General features: G+C 38.2%; 1 protein-coding gene across 2 annotated transcripts in view; it reads left to right on the forward strand.

The window, feature by feature from the left end:
* KYAT3 (kynurenine aminotransferase 3) overlaps positions 1-12,076 on the forward strand; it is a 63,701-nt gene extending 51,625 nt beyond the window's left edge. For both annotated transcript variants that reach the window (XM_023208104.3, XM_023208107.3), the window contains 3 exons: positions 4,683-4,756; positions 4,991-5,077; positions 11,604-12,076. In XM_023208104.3, coding sequence (XP_023063872.2) covers positions 4,683-4,756; positions 4,991-5,077; positions 11,604-11,666 — 224 coding nt within the window. In that variant the 3' untranslated portion in view covers positions 11,667-12,076. The remainder of the gene's footprint in view (positions 1-4,682; positions 4,757-4,990; positions 5,078-11,603) is intronic.
* Positions 12,077-15,167: the final 3,091 nt, after the last annotated feature.

Genomic DNA, 15,167 nt, shown 5'->3' on the forward strand with positions numbered 1-15,167 from the left:
TTTTGTTTTGTTTTGTTTTGTTTTGTTTTGTTTTGTTTTGTTTTGTTTTGTTTCAGGCAAGGTCTGGCCCTGTCACCCAGGCTGGAGTGCAGTGGCGTGATCTCAGCTCACTGCAACCTCTGCCTCCTGGGCTCAAGCCATTCCACCACCTGAGTCTCCTGAGTAGCTGGGACCACAGGCACGCACCACCACACCTGGCTCATTTTTAAATTTTTTTTAGGGATGAAGTTTTGCCTTGTTTCCCAGGCTGGTCATGAATTCCTGAGCTTAATGAGTGATCCACCTGCCTTGGCCTCCCAAAGTGCTGGGATTACAGGCACGAGCCACTGGCTGAGTTCTTTCTTACTATAAGCATTTTATGCTAGTAATTTTTCCTTGTAATAGTTCATTATCATCTTAGCAAATTTCAGAAAAGTAAGGTGTTATGATTTTCCTATAATTTGGTCTTCAGGTCTATCTCTCTGGAAAGTGGCTATAAACTCTAGCTGTTCCCTGATGAGGCTCCAGGGGAGGTCCTAGATGTTTGCAATGTGCCTTTCATGGGCTACTTGTTTATCCTAGCAGATGGCCTGATGTTAAGTGTCTGACCCATGACCAGACATCCCTGGAAACTGGTTTATACTGGCAGACACCCTTGTGGCTCTCGTCTGACCTGTATCCAGTTTATTTCCACAGAGATAGCCACTCTCTAGGAGGAGGAGAGTTAGGTTCCAGCGTGTTGGTCAGCTGGGACACAGAGGAGGCAGCAGGTCTCCGGGACCAATGGGAAGTGAGGAGCGGTCCAGGATATACACACTTAACCAGCAGGTGGGGAACAGAGAGAGAGTGGGATCTGTGGGCCAAAGCCTTTTTGGGGGTCCAGGGTGTTACCCAAGCAGGTTTTCTGCAGAGAGTTCTAACAGATGAGTTTAGAGCAAGCAGGCACAAGCTCACAGAGTCAGGCTGTGATTGAGAGGTAGGTGGTCACTGTGGCATATCTAGGCAGTCCATGAGGAGGGTGGGGGTCAGTGGGCGAGTCAAGTAAGTTGTATCTAGCTGTCCCACAGTGAGGTGCTCGCCAGGAGGTGGTTGTCTCAGGCAGATATCTGAATCAACTACACTGAGGAACTGTGAGGAGGAAGAGAAGTGGAAATTGTGTCAAGGGTGACTAAGCCGTGCTTCTGGTATAAGAAAGACCAACTTATATTCACAATGGATGCCAAGGCAACATACAGTCATAAGAATTCATTACACAATGTTTGGCTCAAACTGAAACACTATCCTTCCTTTCACATTAACTTATTTCTTCATTTGTTGTGAGAGAAGAGACTTTGGCAAGCAAAGGTTCCTGCAGTCCTATTGCCATAGAGCTTTATTTAGCAGGCTCCCAAGCCCTATGCTTATATAAAAACCCTTAAGATGTTCTAGACTCTGAGATTTGGGAAGTGCTTTTTCTATATTGAGTCTAAATGTGCAGTTTATTTTATGAAATGATAAAAAGAAATATTAGCACAGTTGTCATCACTTATATTTTTGCCTTTGAATCATAAATCAACAAGATTTCCATTTGAATTATTATTTTTTTAAAAGAACAAAATATGCTTCCAAAAGGAATGTGAGCCTACTCATATTAAAAGTTTTCTATGCAGTAATATATAAATAGAAATGATTGTATCTAAATCAAAAATCAATGACACATGGCCGGTGTAGTGACTCCTGTCTGTAATCCCAGAACTTTGGGAGGCCAAGACAGGAGGATTACTTGAGCCCGGGAGTTCACCACCAGCCTGGGCAACATAGCGAGATCCTGTCTCTTAAATTAAAAAAAAAAAAAAAAATCAGTGACACATAGGAAGGGAAGAAAGCAAATATTTGAGTCACCTAGGTTGACATAATATTGTAATTAGCATTAACTTGAGCCTAAACTTCCTGACAGTAAAGGCAAATAGAAAAATGAAATTAGTTACGTAGTTTTTGAATAAAAGGAAACTTAGCTTTTTAGATAAGAACAATTCTTTCCTGGAACTAAACTCTTCCAGATAGTAAACTGGATTTATCACATTGTGACATTAACTATCAAAAGAACAGTGATACAACTCAGAATATTACATTAAGCTCCTAATTAATTTCCATGTCTTTCCTCAGTCAATCCATTCTATATGCAATACTAATTTAGGTCTTAGATCTTGAATTACTGTGGTGATAATAGGAGCAAAAAAGATTTTGGTTAGGAAAGCTTTTCTGATAATGAAAACAAGATTTTTTCATGGTCTTCCTTCACCCATGTGGAAAAATACTAATGTCCACAAAACCTTCCTATATATAAAAAAATTTATGTTTTGTTTTACTCTTTCATCTGCTTAATTTGCAATGTGATAATTCTTCCAGATACTAAAAGTTGGCCCATAAACTAGAGATAGAAACAAAAACTCTTATTTAATCATAGCTTGAGAATAAAAGTAAACCATAATATTCATGAAAATAGTAATTATTTCCCTTTACAATTAATAGCAAGGGCTGACTAGTTAATATTTGAGAATTTATGATATAGTATGAATTACATTAGGAGCTTTGCAAATATATTCTCACAAAAGCCATATGAAATTGGTGCTATTATATCACTATTGATAGAGAAGAGGAGATAATCAAGTAATTTACTGAAGTTAATCAACTAATAAGTATCAAAGCTGGCCTCTGAATCCAGTAATTAGAAGACAAGATTTCAAATGAGATTGTTACAGTTTTTCTAGTGAAATAATAGGATCCAAAATTATGAAGGAGATAGTAAGAATGCAAAAACAAATTTCGGCCTTCATAAATTACTTAAATATGCTCACACATTTGATTTAAACTCTTACCATCAATAAAGAAAGACTTTATTTAGTTCCCATGTCTAGCTGAGGCATGTCAAAAGAAATAGATTCCAACTTCCTTCTGTCTATAAAACCTTTATAATTATATTTATTCCCTTCTTTCCTTTTTCAGCATCATGGTGTTACATTACTTTTTTCTGGCAGGGCACCATGGCTCATGCCTGTAATCCCAGCACTTTGGGAGGCCGAGGCAGGTGTATCACTTGAGGTCAGGAGTTTGAGACCAGCCTGACCAACATGGTGAAACTCCATCTCTACTAAAAATACAAAGATTAGCCAGGCATGGTGGTGCATGCCTGTAATCCCAGCTACTCCGGAGGCTAAGGCAGGAGAATTGCTTGAACTCGGGAGGTGGAGGTTGCAGTGAGGCGAGAGAAGCACTCCAGCCTGGGCAATAAGAGCGAAACTCCATCTCAAAAAAATAAATAAATAAATTCTTTTTGTCTAAGCTCTACAAGAATAAATGAGTAGCAGAGTGTCAATTAGAGTTATTAATCTCCTTCTACTCCCTTAGGTATTCACTCCTTTCTCTGGCTTCCTATATACCTTCAATACACTGCTGTTGTATACCTGTCACATGGAATTTTTATGTACTTTACAATTAGACTAAGTTTTTTAGCTGGTATTTTTGTTAGGGCCAAACCTGAATTACGCATAAATACCTTGAAATAATAATTTAACTTCCTTATCTGTAAACAGAGGATTATAATTACCTCTCAGAATTGTGGTAACAACTAAATGAGATGATCATGTAACATGCTTAACCAATAATAAGTGTTCAAAAAGTTGCAGTATGTTGTTAGTGTTATTACTTGGAAATTTTATATTCTCCTTAAAACACTTAAGGGGAGAATGGAGATTAAAATATCAAGTAAAAGGATAGTAGGGCTTTGTTTTAAAAATACAGGTGACCTTTCTTCAGTGTCAAAGGTTTTACATGATTAATTTGAAAAGAAACACTAGTATTTAATGTATAGAAGAAAGAAGTAAGATATCTGCCTCAATTTGTTTTGAGCAATACATTATAAAATTTCATTGATGATGATAAGCATCAACATTAGTTGCTTTAGGGCATTCAAAAAGATCAAAGAGTATAAGTCAGTAAAGTTGAAACAATATGAAATGTGGATTGCTGAAACTGAATGCCAGAGATATATATCTTGCCCAGACCTTAAAGCAAGATTGAGGCAAGAGCAAGTAGGCGTATATATTTGACTTTTTCACAAATTTAAAAAACAGTATAATATATGGAAGTAAGAGATGAAATATAACAGTAGCATTTGGAAGAGCTAAACAGATATCCTGTATTTATAAATAATGAATAATATTAATTTATTCATTCAACAAATATACTTTTTGTCACTTATATGCTAGACACTGACCTAGGGGTTGGGAATACAATAGGTTACAAAACAGAACTTTACTTTTATGGAACTTATAGTCTAATGGGCGGCTATGTGGAGATATAATCATTGCTGATGAATACTTATAAATTTAGCAGTTATTTCCTTAGTAATGATCATAGAATCTTATTTCTAAATGGAAAGGCATCCCTCCTCTGCCCTTCACCTTTTCTACTCTCTTCCTGTGCTGAAAGCTGCATGTATAAGCCTAATTACCCTGATGTATATGTGAGTACTGCCTTAGACTATCAGTAAAGCTCTGTGAATTCACTTCCCACCCCACGGTGCAGTGTGAGACTCCAGCATATTCTGTGACTATGTTCTGAGAAAATTTAAATAGAAAATGTTGAATCTTGATAGACTGAAATGAAATACATGTTGCATCAGATGAAATTCATAGGCCACCTAATTTTCATTGTGGTTTTAGATCCAGACCTCTCTGATATGAAGAATAATGAGCCTTATGACTATAAGTTTGTGAAATGGATGACTAAACATAAGGTAATGTTTATTGTCCTTTACAAGATTGTATTATATTTTATAGTTAATTTATGAAGGTAACCTGCTAGTATGCTTTGGAATCGATCAAATGTAATGTTGTTATATGATAAAAGCATTTTTCTTTTTGGAAATTATTGTGACTATTTAAAAGTATCTAGTTGCCTCTAGTGTCTATAGTACCAAAATTAATATTTGAAGTGTAAGTAATTTTTTTTATATGTTTCTATTTTTCAGAAACTATCAGCCATCCCCGTTTCAGCATTCTGTAACTCAGAGACTAAATCACAGTTTGAGAAGTTTGTGCGATTTTGCTTCATTAAAGTAAGTTCCTTGCTCTATTGAAAACACATATATAGTATCCTCATTTCCATTTGTAAAGCACTATTTTCTTCTGTTTCTAAAAATGATATGCTCATATGCAGTTTTTAAATTTTGGCTTATGGTTTTAAAATTAACTGCTTACCAAAATAAAATTCAACACTTTTTGAAAGAAGACAACATAATATAGACCCCTTACCATGTAATATGACAATTTCCAGCATTCACTGAAAAATTACTAGACATAGGAAAACAGAAGAAAATGTGACCTGTAGCATAGCAAAAAATAAGTTGATAGAAATAGGCCTAAAGGTGACCCAAATCTAGAAATTAGCAGACAAGGACTTTAAAGTAAACATTTGAAGTATGTTTAAGAAATTAGATGAAAACGTGGTTATAATAAGTGAACAGAGAGATTCAAACTATTAAAAAAAAAAAAAAGAACCAAGTGGAAATTCAAGAACTTAAAAGTATAATATCTGCTATGAAATACTTACAGGGATAACAGAGTATTGAAGATGTCAGAAAAAAAAAACAGCCAGAGGTCAGGTGTAGTGGCTCATGCCAGTAATCCCAACATGTTGGGAGACCAAGGCGAGAGGATTGCTTGAGTCCAGGAGTTCAAGACCAGCCTGGGAAACATAATGAGATCCTGTCTTTATAAAAAAAAATGTTTAATTAGCCAGGCTTGCTGGCACATGCCTATGGTACTCGCTACTCAGGAGTTTATGGTACAAGGATCGCATAAGCCCAGCCGGTCCCTGTAGAAATGTTAACTAACTTCTTATCAGAAACAATGGAGACCAGAATACAATGAAATAACATCTTCTGAGCCCTGACATTAAAAAAAAAAAAAAAAAAAAAAGCCTAGAATACTATATCTAGGAAAATATCCTTTAGAAATGAAAATGAAGTAGATATCCCCGAAGAGTGAAAGTTGAGAGATTTATCACCATCAAACTTCTCCTCCTTTTTTAAAAGGTTCCAAGTATGTTACTGCTGTTTTTAAAATGTAGTTGGTACTGAAAATAGTCTTACTAAGATCAAGACACTTTATCAACTCACTCATCTTTAAACCTAGTCAGAGTAACATAGACACTGTTTTCAACTTTTAGAGACAACCGATAGACAGACTATGCCAGACTTGCCCAGAATAGAATATAAATATTAACAACCTAACAATGTAAACATTCAATTGACTGAAATTTTAAAGAACGGTAACACTATTAATATCCATCATCTTACACTGGATTGAGAAATAGTGGTATATTATTTGAAATTTTTTTTTTTTTTTTGAGACGGAGTCTCGCTCTGTCACCCAGGCTGGAGTGCAGTGGCCGGATCTCAGCTCACTGCAAGCTCCGCCTCCCAGGTTTACGCCATTCTTCTGCCTCAGCCTCCCGAGTAGCTGGGACTACAGGCGCCCGCCACCTCGCCCAGCTAGTTTTTTGTAGTTTTTAGTAGAGACGGGGTTTCACCATGTTAGCCAGGATGGTCTCGATCTCCTGACCTTGTGATCCGCCCGTCTCGGCCTCCCAAAGTGCTGGGATTACAGGCTTGAGCCACCGCGCCTGGCCTATTATTTGAAATTTTAAACAAAACTAACAGAAGAAAGAAGAAACATAGGACTTCCAGTTTTAAAATGGTAAACCCAGCCCTTCCCTAATCGCTTTTTAGAAATTATTTAAAAACAACTAAGAGAATAGAAAACAAATTCCCCAGTGTTTAAGGAAAGGTTGCTAAATACTGTGAAGGTGATAGTAGAGGGAAGATACCTAGAAAGGATCCTGCTTTTACATCTTCAAATTACAGACAAAGCCAGAAGGCAGCATATTCATTATTGAGAACAATAGAAGCAGTTGATGCACTGGCAGCAGGAACTTCTCTAGACCATTTGGCATCGTGGAGGAAACAGGGCAAAAACATACAGTCATGTCATCCGGAAACTATGTGAGGCAGGTGGAAAGGAGACTCTGGTTGGTCTATAGATTTCCTCATTTACTCCTGTCATTTTGCTAAAAGCTATGTTGAAGCAATGCAGAAGAGATGTATTAAATTGGGGATAAACAATTTAATTATTTGGTAAGAAGTCTGGTCTAAAAGAACTCCCACCCACTGAGTTAAATTTTACTATGTAAATTTTCAAGTCTTTTAAATTTTCCTATGAGACAAGGAGAATTTCTGCTCTTTTCTGCTGTTGCCCCAGCTTCTCCCTTATACAAATCAGCAAATCTATCTTCAAATCACAGACAAAGCCAGCAGGTAGCATGCTTATTACCCAGAACAATAGGTATAGTACATGCTTTGGCAGTGGAAGCTTACAAAGAGAATTCAATAAAAAATGATTAATAATCAAAGGGGAGGGTCCAGGTGTGGCAGCTTACACCTGTAATCCCGGCACTTTGGGAGGCCAAGGCAGGAGGATCATTTGAGGTCAGCAGTTCACAACCAGCCTGACCAACATGGTGAAACCCCATCTCTACTAAAAATACAAAAAACTGGGGTGGGTGTGGTGGCACATGCCTGTAATCTCAGTTACTCGGGAGACAGACACATGAGAATCACTTGAAACCAGGAGGCAGAAGTTGTAATGAGCTGAGATTGCTCCACTGCACTCCAGCCTGGGTGATGGAGTGAGACTCTGTCTCAAGAAATATAATAACAATAACAATAATAATAATAAAAGAGGAACCAACTGTGAATCTATATAGGACACCGTAAGGAAAAGAGAAAGGTACAAGGAAAAACAAGTGTTAGAGAATATTCACCCAAAAAAAAATGTTGCCCTAGAGCAAATAAAATTAATGCTGTTTCAAATTTAAAACCTATAAAATGAGAAATTAAAGCAGAGATTTTACGAATTCAGGGAAGATAGAGTAAGATATTATAAGAAGATCAAATGGGAGCTATCAGAGTTCAGGTGGGAAATTGAAAAGAAAAAATAAAGCTATTGGAAATTATGGTGACATTATTTGCTGAAATAATGAACACTAAAAGAACACTAAATACTTCCATAAGGACATTAAGGATGGAGATAAGTGAACAAAAGGAAGTGGAAAGGAACAAATAATTTTTAAAATATTAGGCAGAAAAAATTATTGATGCAGAGGAAAAATAAAATACGTAGAGTTGCTAGAAAAAAATAAGAGCAGAACAAATGGAACCTGGAAATAATAATAATTGTCACACAATTATTAACACTGAGATATACCTCGCTTGATATATTGGGCTTCAAAGACAATTCCTTTGAGCACCTAGACAATAAGATCAAGGCCTCCAGAGGGGCCAGGAGAGGAGGATCAGTGTGGACCCAGACTCTTCTTACATCAACAGTCAATATTGGCAGACAGTGTGGAAGTAGCTGGAAGTTTCTAGGGAAAGTGGACACACCTAACTCCACCTCTTAGAAAGGCTAAAAATAAAAGAATGACAAAACCATCCCAAGAAAACAGAAACTGAAAGAAAGCAGTTTGAATTCAGAGCAAAATAGAAATGATAAAAATAAATAAATGTAAGGCAAAATTAGCACTTTGTAATATTATGGGTAAGATCCTTAGTAGTTGTTAAACTTATAAAAGTTGTCAAACTTATTTCATAGTAAGAGAAATGAAAATTAGAATTGCAAAGAAATTTTATTTTATCTCTTAGATTGGAAACAACCAAAACAACTAAAAAGTTTCATAAAACACTCTCACAAATTGAAAGTGGGAGTATAATTTGTAAAATCTCTATGGTGGTTAGTTTGAAAATTTCTATCCAGATGTGATTTCCCATACCCTTTGACCCAACAATTCTACTTCTACAAGTTTCTTGTGGATTTACTTGCACATTTGGAATGACTTGTATTCAAGAATTTTCACTGAGGCATCATTTGTAATAGCAAAATATTGTGAACAACAAAATTATTCACCAGTGGGGGCCACTTGAATGAATGATGGTACATTTACATCAACCTAAATGGCCATCAATGACAGATTGGATAAAGAAAATGTGGTACATATACACCATGGGCTACTATGCAGCCATAAAAAAGAATGAAGTCGTGTCTTTTGCAGGAACATGGGTGGAGCTGGAGCCCATTACCCTTAGTAAACTAACACAGGAACAGAAAACCAAATATCACATGTTCTCTCTTATAAGTGGGAGCCAAAAATAATGAGAACTCATGAACACAAAGAAGGGAACAACAGACACTGAGTCCTCCTTGAGGGTGGAGGTTGGGAGAAGGGAAAGGAGCAGAAAAGGTAACTATTGGTACTGTGCTTAATACCTGGGTGATGAAATAATCTGTACAACAAATCCCTGTGACATGAGTCTACCTATGTAACAAACCTTCACATGTACCCCCAAACCTAAAATAAAAGTTAAAAATAAATAAACAAGAATAATAAAAAATATACAATTTTAAAAAGAAAGATAGATGAAAATCTCTGGAAAATATATAATGAAATCCCAGTGTTGCCTCTGGAGAGAAAAACTGGGTGACTGAGGGAGATAGGTGGGAAGCTGACCTACTTTAAAACAAATATTTTGAAATGCTCTCAACCTAAAAGTTTCAATAACTTTTTTCTAAACTATTTCAGAGTAAGTCGTCAACTTAATTACTGATGATGCTCCTATCACCCCCATATACTTTCTTGTGTATTCTTCACAAACAAGACATTGTCCTCCCAAACCACAATATAACCCTCAAAATCATGAAGTTAACGTTGATACTCCATCTAATCCTCAGATCCAATTTAAATGTCATTCATTGTCCCAATAATGTCCTTTTTATAACAACTTATTTAATTAATTCAGGCTAGAATCATGCATCACATTTAGTTGTCATGTCTCCTTCAAGCTAGAATGGTTTCTCAGTTTTCTTTGACTTTCATGATCTTGATACTTTTGAAAATTATCAACGAATTATTTTTAAGAAAGTACCTCAATTTAAGCTTGATGTTTCCTCCTGCTCAGATTCAGGCTATGCACTTCGGCAGGAAACCACAGAAGTGATGATGCTCTATCCTTTTCATTGTATCAGGTGGCACATGATTTCAATTATTCCTATTACCAGTGATGTTAACTTTAACCACCTGATTAAGATGGTGTTTGCCAGTCTTTTCTAGTATAAAGTTACACTTTTTCTTATTAAATAGTAAATATTTTATAGTAAGGTACTATGAAAATATTCCGTATTTCATTAAGCAATTTATTTATTAACTTATTCATATGTATCAATGTGGACTTCTGGATTTTTATTTTATAGTACAGTGGGCTAAAATTTATTATTATTATTATTTATTTTGATACTTAGATTTTCCCAGATTTGGCCACTAGTCGTGTAATTACTAATTTAATCAATACTTCTGTATGGGATCAATCTCCTGCCAAAGCCACTGCGCACCCCTCACCTTCCCAGTCCCTGAGAGGAAACCCTTTTCCCCGTTCAGGCTTTGACATTTTGTGCCAGGCTGCTACATTACATCTTCACCCTACGTGGGCTTTATCACCCATGCCGACCTGTCCTGTCATCCTCCTGGAGAGGTGCCCCCATCTAGGTCTCCAATACCCCATAATAGGCCACCACTGTCACCTACTACACAGAAGCCCTCCTTGCCCCTCTTGGGCACTGACACCATGCCAGATGCCTGCCTCACCTCATCCAGGCTCCAGGACCCTACATGAGGCCACCCTACCTTACCCCACTCACTTACCCCACTCAGAGGTGCCTCACTTACCCCACTCAGAGTCTGACATCCTATTGCAGCCAGCACTATCACCTCATGACACCTGTGCTGGCCACCCTGCTCACTCCACTCTGGCTGCAGTGTCCTGCACTAGGGTTGCCAAGGCTCTTCCAGCCCTATACATGGACAGCTGCTTTGCTCAGCCTCACCTATTGGCTTTCAGACTGAATCATTCTGGTGGAGAGAGAAGACAAAGAAAAAGAAGTAGAGAAACAGAAGATGAACAACAGAAGGCTGGATTTTCTCTGCTTACACCTGTTTAATTTTATGCTATATGTATGAATCACCTATTCAAAAAATAAACTATTTTTCAATAATTACAACTAGGAAACCTTGAAAACAAGGGGCAGAGTAGTGTGAATGAACTAATTTTTTTGTTCAGAGCAAAGTATAGGTATAGTAGATAATATGTGAAGTTCACAAATAAGGAAATAGAAGCATAAACACATTATTAGATTTTGGTGGTAGCCATTAGAACTAAAACCAGAAATTGCCATAAAAGGTTATCTTGAAGGTAGAGGGAGTCATAGGAAGGGGTGGAAAGGGGGCGGAGCAGCTAGCTATTATTTTTCAGTGTAAACTCTTCTGTACCCTTTGACCTATTTCTGTAATTATAATTCATTTGGTGAACTGTTTTCCTGTTTTGGGTTCTGCTTTTGCTTTTTCACTTTGAAAATTTTTCTTCACTTGAGACCAGATATTCACTTAAATCTTCATTATGTTGTATATTTAAATATTTGCTTCATCTTGAATTTATGTCTATCTGTAATAATGATGATTATTTCATTAATTTACAGAAAGACAGCACACTGGATGCTGCTGAAGAAATCATCAAGGCATGGAGTGTACAGAAGTCTTGACATGTGCAGAATGGATTAATGTTTGTTAGATGACCTAGTATGGAATTGTTACTTAGTGCTGCCACCTGCTGGATGTTAAAAGATATTTCGGTACAACTGGAACTTAAATATTTCCACTATTTTTCCAAAGCAGTTAACCCAACTCCTAACAATATTCAGGGGGTCTGACCTTTTTTTTCAGTTGAAATGTATTAACACATCTTCCATGATCATTTTTTAAGAGAGTCAGCATAACATAGTGGATAAGAACTGTGAGATGTTTAACCTCTCAGTCACTTGGTTCCTTCATTATAAAATGGGAATAAAATCAGTACCTGTTTCATATGAAGGTCATTTCTGAGAATTAAATGGACTAATGTATGTATGCAAAAGCCTGGCAAACAATAAACACTCATCTGACTTTAGCTGGTTTCATGTTTCCACCATTGTGTAAAAACTCCTAACCAGTTCCACCCCCTACCACATGTATTTTGTTTTGTTTACCCACCTGTAGTTCCTCCCCTTCATTTACCAATGGCCTTGAACTCTATTCAAGTTTTGCTTCATACCCCGAGTATTGCTATCATTTGCGGTGGCTTCAGGTCCACATGGATTAGCCAGGCTTTCCATACTTTGACCTCCTCACCTCTGGTGATGTTCACCTGCACTGCACTTCAGCCATCCACTGCCTTGGTCACTCCCTGAGGCTTTTATCATTCAAGTCGGCTTCACCTTTTGAGATCACAAACTCATCATCTCCCACTATAATGAACTGTTCTTCGAGCTCATTATTGCTGTCTTGTACACATGCTCTCCCTTTTATTTCTCTCTCTCTGTCCCCCCTACCCCCACTTTCATCTCCTTCTCCTCAGCTCTTTTCAAAATACCACTTCTTGGCCAGGCACAGTGGCTCATGCCTGTAATCCCAGCACTTTGGGAGGCCGAGGTGGGTGGATCACTTGAAGTCAGGAGTTTGAGACCAGCTTGGCCAAGATGGTGAAACCCCATGACTACTAAAAATACCAAAAAAAAAAAAATTAGCCGGGCATGGTGGCATATTCCTGTAATCCCAGCTACTTGGGAGGCTGAGGCAGGAGAATTGCTCAAACCTGGGAGATAGAGTCTACAGTGAGCCAAGACTGCGCCACTGCACTCCAGCCTGGGCAACAGAGTGAAACTCCATCTCAAGAAAAAAAAAATCACTTCTTTAAACTTACTACAATTTCAAATCCACTATTTAACAAAAAATCGGTCTATGACCTTCTTTCATTAGAATCTATTAGGATCCTTGTTGAAGATAGAGATTCTGGTCATCACCCAGACCTAGTGAATAACAATTTCAGGATGTAGCCCTCCAGGTGATACTTACACACATGAAAGTTTGATCATTACTGCTGTAGTTTCTAGAATCCTCCATTTTATTTCTATCCGTTTCCTTAAATCTTTACTTCCTTTCTCATCTAGCCTTGACTTCATTGTCTATCACTTCAGCCAAGATGCTTTTGCTGCCTTGGATTATTTGCACCATTGTTCTATCTCAGCTGGTCAAAAAGAGAGAGGGGTTGGGGCTCCATGCCTGGACCTGGGCTGTACATTGCACAGTTGGGCAAGTTCTAGCAACCATGAATTCACATCACTGACATGAACTAGACATAATTCTATATTCCCCTACCTTTTACCACAGCAGCAATTCCTACCATTCTCCTATATTTATGTTTTGTTTTTAGACAGAGTCTCATTCTGTTGCCAAGGCTGGGGTACAGTGCCGCAATCTCAGCTCACTGCAACCTCCGCCCCCCAGGTTCAAGCAATTCTCACGCCTCAGCCATCCATATAGCTGGGATTACAAATGTGCGCCACCACACCTGGCTAATTTTTGTATTTTTAGTAGAGACAGGTTTCACCATGTTGGCCAGCCTGGTCTCAAACTCCTGGCCTCAAGTGATTCGCCCGCCTCAGCCTCCCAAAGTGCTGGAATTACAAGCATGAGCCACCGCACCCAGCCGATTCTCCTATTTTTAATAACAAAAATATTGTACCTCCATTCTCACCTCAAAGCCTACCACCAGTAGCATGATTAAATCATAGCAAATGACTTCAGCCCCACTTCTGTGAAAAATATAATGAAAAAACCAGCTACCAAACCAGCACTTCCAACTAGGATTGTACCAATAAGCCTGTGACTTGTCTGCATCATCGTCCATCCTTCCTTCCCTCCAGTTATAATGGTCATTCATCCTTTGATTTGTCCAAGGCTGAAAGGTTAGGGGTGGCAGTAGAGTAAGGAGGACTTGGTTAAAAATTACCAGGCCCAGCCATCTAGAAGGAAGCTCAGGACCCCAAGAGCCAACAATTCTGTAGCAACAGAAATCCCATGGCAAATGTTTAGCCTGTCCACTCTTGTTGGGAACTTGACAAAACATTCACCAGGATTTAAAGCAGCTTTTTGCAGCCCTGGGCTTGTCTACTGCTAATTCCACTGCCTGTGCTCTGGATCTTGTTTCCTCACACACTCTCAGAATTGGCTCAGTCTATGCTCTTGGACCTCCAATCTCTACTGGTTCCCTTCTTCAGAAGTGGGACATGTTCAAATCTCTGCCATCCTAGAAAATTCTTTCACTGATTGATTCTATCTACTAACCTCCTGTGTCTTCCTATTCAGGGCAAAATTCCTTCTATCTTTCCTCTCTCTCCTCCTCCTCCCTCCTTTCCTTCTTTCCTTTGTTCCTATCTTCTTTACTTCTTCCCTCTCTGCCTCCCTCCTTCCCCTACTTTTTCCCTCCCTCCTCTCTTTTCCCTTTTTCCTTCTTCTCCTTCCTTCCACAAGTATCACTTGAACTCCTACTACGTGCCAGGTACTCTTGTAGGCACTTAGTATACATCAGTGAACAAAAATTAAAGATTCCTCCTCTAGGGCTTTTCATCTAGCCAGGGGAGGGAGATTAAGTCATAAACATAATGTATTGTATATTGTATATTGTATGTAAATTTATACCTAATTATATGAAGAAAAGAAGTAGAGCAGGATAAAGGGGGGATGACTGTTACAGAAGCAAATTGAAATTACAATAGTGTGGTCAGAAAAGGTCTTATGGAGGCGACATGGAAGCAGATTTAAAGGAGGGAAGGGAGACAGGCTTGTGCAGATCTTGGGGAGAACATTCCCAGCAGAAGGACTAGACAGTGCAGTGCTCCTAAGACAGGAGGGTGCTTGGCATGTTTGATGAGTAACTAAAAGTCTGGTATGACTGGATGGAATAACCAAGGGGGAGAGTAGTAGGTATTACATCAGAGAAGTAACATAGGACCTCAAGGACTATTGTAAGGATGATGGCTTAATCCAGAGAATCAGGGTGTTGTTCTGTTCTTTTTAATATGTAAAATAATGCCAGCTGGGTGCCGTGGCTCACAGGGGTAATCCCAGCACTTTGGGATGCTGAGACAGGAGGATCACTTGAGGTTAGGAGTTCAAAACCAGCCTGGACAACATAGTGAGACCTTATCTCCACCGACAAGAATTTA

Source organism: Piliocolobus tephrosceles, chromosome 1 (genome assembly GCF_002776525.5).
Source record: "Piliocolobus tephrosceles isolate RC106 chromosome 1, ASM277652v3, whole genome shotgun sequence".
NCBI lineage: Eukaryota > Metazoa > Chordata > Mammalia > Primates > Cercopithecidae > Piliocolobus > Piliocolobus tephrosceles.